The sequence below is a fragment of the Octopus bimaculoides genome, chromosome 7, assembly GCF_001194135.2.
Source record: "Octopus bimaculoides isolate UCB-OBI-ISO-001 chromosome 7, ASM119413v2, whole genome shotgun sequence".
In the NCBI taxonomy this organism is placed as follows: Eukaryota; Metazoa; Mollusca; class Cephalopoda; order Octopoda; family Octopodidae; genus Octopus; species Octopus bimaculoides.
Genome location: NC_068987.1, coordinates 29,852,855 through 29,861,069, shown reverse-complemented (window position 1 = coordinate 29,861,069; position 8,215 = coordinate 29,852,855). Strand labels below are relative to the sequence as shown.

The following is an 8,215-nucleotide window of genomic DNA, read 5'->3' as shown; positions in this document are numbered from 1 at the left end:
GATCTGGCAGAGTTTCTACAGCTGGATGCCCTTCCTAACGCCAGCCACTCTGAGAGTGTAGTGGGTGCTATTACATGCCACCGGCACGAAAGCCAGTCAGGCAGTACTGGCAACGGCCATGCTCAAAATGGTGTTTTTTACGTGCCACCTGCACAGGAGCCAGTCCAGTGGCACTGGCAACAACCTCGCTCGAATGTTTTTTCACGTGCCAGTGAGGCAACGCTGGTAACGATCATGCTCAAATGGTGCTATTTACGTGCCACTGGCATGGAAGCCAGACAGCTGCTCTGGCAATGATCACGCTCGGTAGGTGCTCGTGCCATCACAATTTGGATTTCACTTGCCCCAACAGGTCTTCGCAAGCCGAGTTTAGTAATATATATAATAATCCCAGATTGCAGAAAAAAAAAAAAAAAAATATATATTTGAAAAGATTTGTAAAAGTACCACATGTTCTGGAATTTTTGCTTACGAAATTCATGCTTCCAGTCTGGTTTGGCTTGGTTTCTATAGCTGGACGCCCTTCCTAATGCCAAACTACTCCAAGAGTATAGTGGGTGCCTTTTACATGACATCGGTATTGAGCATGACTTTGATTTCCCTTCACTTGATGTGTCTTCTCAAGCACAGCAGATTGCCATAGGTCTCGATCACTTGTTATCACCTCTGTGAGATTCAACATCCACATACACACACATACACACACACATATAAATGTATAGGAAGTAAAATTATATTACTGTGTTTACTCATGAATGATATAAGAAATTTTATATAAAACACCAGGTTTAAAATGGAGAAGAGTGTAGCACTTTAAAAATCTTGTGAGAAAAATATGAGGATAAATATATTATAATAATTTTTTGGGCACAAAACTTGAGAGTTGCAATACATTCAAGAAAACATCATACTGGGGTATGTTGCAAATGAAGATCAAAGAAAAGTTTTTGATCGCTTACCATATAAATATCAGGTAGATCTGCATTATAAGTCACTGGAAGAATCAAATGTGCCACAATAGCCATGGAGAGTGGAAAGGCTAAAATCAGGAACCAGTATGTGAGTCCTTGGTCTATCATAATAGCTGGTACTCCCATTATTGTGTTGGCTGAAAGGTAACTTGCTGTAAGAGATAATGCCACTGGTATGGTGTTAACAGCAACTCTGCGACCAGTATTTTTTTTGGTGATAAACCTATATATGGTATAGGCCAAGTTACAAACCACTGGCAGTAGAACAACAACAAATAAGAGAACAAAGTCAAGTGTACTTAATTCTTTTGTTTCAGAAGTCGTTGTGTTGGCAGACTCATTCATTTTGAAATAGTTTGACAATTTTTAATTCTAAATCGGATTGATAGAATATAAGGTTTGGTTTACACCAAAGGGGCTGATCTGTTTCTGTTACAAATCTGTGCTTTTAGTGTCTGTCTCTCTCTCCCTCTCTGTCTTACACATACATATGTAGGAATCTTGTTAGGTTAAGGCTTTTAATTTGGACGGATGAAGTTGTGATGTCACTTTGGTGAAGTGGTTAGTATTGTTTTATGGTTCACAGCAGAAACAAGTTTTCATTCCAATAGGCTATATTATACACTTTTTTGCATCTAAGGTATATATATATATAGTGTGTGTGTGTGTATTACAATACCAAGAAAAGTAATCAATTCTAAGTTGCAGGGGTAATGCATATAAGTATTTGAAGTTGAGAAAATCTTTCTATAACTCAGAGTTTATCATAGAAAACTATGTTAAATTTCTCAATTTAAAAGAGATACGCACACACATGTATATATTCATATACATGTGTGTGAGCATGTGTGTGTGTATTTATATATGTGTGTATATGTACGTATGTGTGTATCAGTTTGTTTTTTTTTAACTGACAGTGGCTTTTATGTTCTGAAGTTTGGACAGGAAATAAGAAGTCATGAATGTCTTGGAAAATAGATCAAGCATGTTTTAGATGTTTTTGATGCCGGTTTCTTTAAAGTTTTCTTCTTTGATTCTGAAAAAGAATTGAAAAAAAAAAAAAAGAAGTCAATTAATATTTTTGTTAATATATTACATATTCATATTTCTGACATGAATTATTGCTAAAATATTCTCAGATTTAGATTATTAATCACACCAAAGTTCTAAACTAGTCTGAAGATGAAGACATTGTGATTGTATGTGTGCATGTGTAAATAAATAAATGATTGAATGAATGAATTGATGTATGTATGTGTGTGTGTGTGTGTGTGTGTGTGTGTGTGTGTGTGTGTGTGTATGTTCTCTTCTGTTTTTAATTGACTTCTTCTTCAGAAGGAGCTGGTTTCTAACAAACATACAAAGCTCCATCCTTGGAAGGTTGATAAAAGAAATGTCACATTTTAAACTTGAGGGAAGTCAGCCCTTCAGGAAACATTCCTATGCATGCTGAGTGTTTCACATTCAAGTCTTCTTTGAGCTATGTTAGTCTGCCTGTTTTGAGGTTGTATGAGAGGTCATCAGAAAAGGAGTGCTCCCTGAGGAGCTCTCTGTTTTCATGAAGGATGTGTTTATTTTTGCTGCTGTTGTTTAGCAAGTGCTGTCTGAGAGAGACTATTCAATATTCGAAGGCTATCTGCACTGATCTCAAGCCTCAACCTACTTTGTCTCTTCTTAGAGCCTGTTCGCATCACTATTTCTGTAAAAGAAAAAAGGTAAGGTTACCTTCCTGAGTCATGCCATAAGCCCCAGTTTTTAGGTTTCCATGGCATATAAATTCCCCACCTGGATGGGATGCCAGCCTGTTGCAGGATTACTCATGTTTGCCAGCTGAGTGGACTGGAGCAATGTGAAATGAAGTGTTTCACTCAAGAGCACATGTTGCTTGGTCCAGGAATTGAAACCACAATCTTACGATCATGAGTTCAACACCCTAACCACTAAGCCATGTGCCTCCACTCACTTAATTCTGTGGAGATTTCCAGCTGATGTCAGGATCTTGTGGGTTTTAATGTCTATACAGTGGATTTCGTCTATAGACTAGTCAAGTATCCCAAATGTTGGAATCAGTACTGGCACTGCAAATGCATTGTGGGATATTGTTTTGTTGTAATAGAAGAGTTCCAGCTGCCATATTTTTCTAAGTCTGGCATAATATCCTCAGGTCACTATATCTTTATTCACAGTACTTTCATAAATGTTTTCATCTTTGCCCAGGTACTTATAGCATTTTTTGTATGGGATAAGAGAGAGTGAGATCATTGATGCACAAGTTTTGGGTCATTGGGACTAAATTTGCACTTTCAACAATCAAAGTACATTTCTTTTGACCAAATTCCATTTCGTTCAGCAGAAAATCTTATTAATTCCAGCTGATTTTTAGCATTGTTAATATTTTTGGCATGAATCTTGAGGTCATCCACAAAGAAATTATGGGTTACATTAATATCTCTTGCAGCTGCAGACCCAAACATGTAGCCATTTGAATTTTGTAGCAGGAATGCCAAAATAATAGAATTACAGGAAGAATATCACAAAGACTATCTTGGATTATTTGCATTATTATTTAAGTGTTTATACTTGTATCACCCAGAATTTGATAATTTGATTGGTGGAAAGTAATGTAAATAATATGCCCAGAGAATTCAGAAAAACCCAACAGATATCAATTGTATTGTACCTGATAAAGTGCTCCCACACAACTGTTGCTGAAATATATTCAGCTATACAGTGATTATAAAGAATAATCTTGTATAATGCTATATGAATATAAACTCAACAACTTTAAAAGTTTGTGTGTGCTTCAGAAACAAATGTTGCATTCTACAATTAAAGCCTGATATCCTCCAGCCTTGTGTTTTATTACACTCTGTTGAACATGCACACTGACATTGCACATCCAACAAAGCATACTGCCTTCATTTCTTTCAAGCTTATGCATGTCCTTGACTGTCACAGCCCATGTTTCACTGCCATGCAGCATAGCTGTTCGCACACAGGCATCATACAATCTGCCTTTCACTCTGTGAGAGAGGCCCTGAACTTTGCCCAGCCTAATCTTATTCTCACAGTTATGCTCTTAGAGCATCCCCCCCCCCTGCTAACTTGATCACCTAGATAATGAAAGCTATTTACTACTTCTAGCTTGCCCCCTTACTAGCAGTTGATGGAGCCTATTTTCTGCACATTTTCAGTGTTTATTGTACCTGTGCACCTTCCACATACAAAAGTTAGTTTCCCTATTAACCTTCCTCTGATGTTGCTGCACCTTTTATGTGTCCAAAGCTTACACTGGGTGCATCTTATTGAGTTTCTACTTACTACTATGACTTTGATTCTTGCTTGGTTAATTCTAAGACCCTTTGATTCTAGACCTTGCTTCCATACCTGGAATTTCTTCTCTAGTTCAGATAGTGATTCAGCTATAAGAGCAAGGTCATCAACATAGAGGAGCTCCCAGGGGCAGCCTGTCTTGAATTCCTCTGTTATTGCCTGGAGGACAATGATGAACCAGAGGGGGCTGTGCATTGATCCTTGGTGAACCCCTACGTGTACCCTGAATTCTTCGCTATACTTATTGCGCACACTCACCTTACAGGTAACATCCCTGTACAAGGCTTGTATGGCTCTCACCAACCACTCGTCTGTCCCCAGTTTCCACATTGATCATCAGATAAGGGATTGCGGGGCTCTGTCAAAAGCTTTCTCCAAGTCAACAAAAACCAAGTACAGAGGTTTATCTTGGTATTTCTCATGCAGTTGCCTTACCAGAAATATAGCATCAGTGATGCTTCTACCTGGCACAAAACCAAACAGCATCTCATCATATATATATATATATATACAGGGAGAATTCACAAAAAAAACAAAAGATGAAGACAGGTGGTGTAGAAAACAAACAGATGTATTAGTATAATGCTCGGGAATTGAAAATGTCTTTAACATTTTGAGCCTACGCTCTTATGTATATATTACATGTATATCATACATACACAGACACACACACATATATACATATATATACATACACACTCACACACACAGGCATGCATACCATAAACTACACAACAAAGAAAATAATCAAATTTAAGATTTTAAAACCTTTTTTTTTATTATTCAAGAGGTTATAAATATGAAACAATATGAATGTGGAAAAAACAGCTGAAGATATTTGAGATACAGATCTATAATTTTTCATGTATTTTATGATACAGTTATATCAGTTGTATGTATCTCGGTTGTGTTCACAAATATTTTTGTTGAAATTCATTTCATTTCATTCCACATTTTAGAGAAATGTGGAATAATAATGAGGAAACACTTGATATCTTTTGGCTGATCTTGCCATAACAGAATTTTTTTCATACTCCATGAATTTCATTATAAAGGAATTTAACACACACACACATTTTTATAGTTATATATTTATATCTATATATCTATCAATCTATCTGTTTGTCTATCTATCAACTATTATTATTATTATTATTATTATTATTATTGTTATTATTATTATTATTGAGTGAGAGAGCAGTGCATGCCATCAAAGTCATATGGGGTAAAATATACGAAGCCCAGTATACCCATCATGACTACCCATCTGATAAGGGTACACCAAGGCACATGCATCACAACCATATGTGCACGACATACATCACAACCATATGTGCATGACATGCATCTCATATCAAGATAAACAATGCATGACCTTGCAGGTGGGGCCCAGTTAGAATTTTCTTCAGGTCGAGTAGCCCATTTCGCTCAAAAGGTCTCTGAATAAGAGTTGTTTCAGGCTGTTGAGCAAAACACCCATGTTTCCAGTGGTGAATTATTCAAACCCCAAAATAATTCCTCTCAACACATGGCTAAGATGCTCCCCCAGTACTTCTGCTCATGATTTAAGATGCACATATCGTCAGCCACTAAACGACATGCTCAACTGGTTAAGGTCAAACAACTGACAAGCAAATCTGTGGTACTGAGCAGAATATTTGCTGTAGCCCATCTTTTTATACCAAGACAAAAACAATGTACAAGATAACACTTCCAATCAGTTAAGATCAGAAGCCATGAGAGCCACTGCCTGGTACTGCATCAGGGCATTTAATATTATTATTATTATTATTATTATGACGTACACACATACATACATTCATACATACATACATACAAATATACATAAATACATACATACATATATATACATTAAAGTTTGTTTTTATGTTTAGTTATAATAAAACCAGTTTTGCATTAATCTGATGGGTTCCTCTGTACTTCTGTAGAGTACATATTCATTATTCTTAAACAAGAATATTGACAGTGATTTTGAAGTCTCATGCAACTAAGCCAATGTTGGATATACAAAGGCCTAAAATAATATATAATACATATGTGTATATGTATATGTAGATGTGTGTGTATGTATACGAGTGTAAATGTGTGGGTGTGCACACATGTGTGAAGTTATTATTTCTGCTTCTTTGCATGAAATCATCTGCGTAAAAACACAGTTTTGTTGCCTTTGATTTTCCTGTGAATATCATATCATGAAGCTGTGCACTCCCAAAGTAACAGAATACAAAAAGAAAAATCCTTTACTTGTAGAACAAGAAAGGGTTGGTGACAGGAAATGCATCCAACCATAAAATATCACCTCAAACAAGTAGCCTTCCAACCTATGCCAGTATAATAAATAAGGAAGTAAAACAGATGAATGAATGAATGAATTTACAAGCACACATCTCTTCTACCACAAAGACACTCTTTAAAGACTGATGGATTTCTGACTTAAACAAAATGATAAGCAACTCCTTGCAAAAAAATAAGTCCTTGATTTCTTCTAGATGTCTACACAAGCAAACATTCTCCATTCATATAAATTTATAAAAACAAATTGAATATCTACAACAGAGGTTTTCAATCATTTTCTATCAATGGACCCCTTTGGCTACTATTTTATTCTGGTGGATCCCAAACCCATTTGATGTTTAAAAAAACCTGTTTCATAGAAACTTCTTTCAAAATACCTATTTTGCTTTTCACACATTAATTTGTGTAGGTTGAACTATGTAAAACGTCAGAGAAAGAAACCTAGCTCTTTCTTGCAATACATACCAACACATACACCTGAAGCAAAATTTTTTTCAGGGGCTGTTAAAATACTATTGTGGATATTGTGTTATGGAGACCCCAGTTTAGAACCAATGATCTACAATTTTCTGACAAACTGAAGCTCCTCCAAAATTCAGAACTCAGAACACTTTCCAGAACTGATAACAAATGCAGAAGATAAGCCATTGATGTATTAACAAACTGATCCACTATGAAAACTATAAGCTCATTTAACACTACATATTAAATATAATGAATTTATAACTGGTAAAGATATACACCAGTCATAAGCAAACTGTAGCCAGTGGGACTTCCTGAATTGTATGTCTAACAAAAAATTACCTTAAGTCTTTGTTAGTAGTATGGCCCACCTAATGATCTGCTATCTTGTGTGGCCTACTTCTTGATAAAGGTAGCCCATAACTGGTATGCACTTTCTATTTATGGTGTCTCTGTACACACCTGAGTTAACAACAGAAGGTAGTTTGACTTCAGAGCTTCTAAACCTTTTTTGAATTTATGACAAAACAGAGATCAAAGAAAAAACAAAATCATAAGTTAATTTTCACATGGATAACTAAAACTAGTTTTAGAGCTGAACAAATATTTCCAGAATAAAAATGCAGAAAACTATTACCTTCCTTGTTTTATGAATCATATTTTGTTATGCAACAAACAATATTATGTATGAATAACAGTTTTTGAGATACTCAAACATTAAATAGAGATTTTATAAAGCCTGAAATAGTATTTTTAAACATCTGCCGCACATCCAGGTATCTCTTGCAGTATGCCTAGATACTGCAAGTGGAGTAGCTAAATACTGTTCACAGCACATGGATTGTGAACTACTCAAATGTAGTGGCTCAATCTACAAGGAATAGTAGTTAAATTCTTTTAAATCACACCCTGCAGTTATAAAAAAATAGCAGGCCAAGAGTGGCTGTATGGTAAGTAGCTTGCTTACCAATCATATGTTTCTGGGTTCAGTTTCACTGCATGGCACCTTGGGCAAGTGTCTTCTACTATAGCCTCGGGCCGACCAAAACCTTGTGAGTGGATTTGGTAGACGGAAACTGAAAGAAGCCTGTCGTATATATGTATATGTATACATATATATATATATATATATA

General features: G+C 35.8%; 1 protein-coding gene across 5 annotated transcripts in view; it reads right to left on the bottom strand.

Annotated features, from left to right (window-relative positions):
• The window catches only part of LOC106880188 (putative sodium-dependent multivitamin transporter), a 124,026-nt gene that overhangs the window by 59,420 nt on the left and 56,391 nt on the right, over positions 1–8,215 (bottom strand). For all 5 annotated transcript variants that reach the window (XM_052969470.1, XM_052969471.1, XM_052969468.1 and 2 more), the window contains one exon: positions 960–2,007. In XM_052969470.1, the coding sequence (XP_052825430.1) occupies positions 960–1,316 (357 nt within the window). In that variant the 5' untranslated portion in view covers positions 1,317–2,007. The remainder of the gene's footprint in view (positions 1–959; positions 2,008–8,215) is intronic.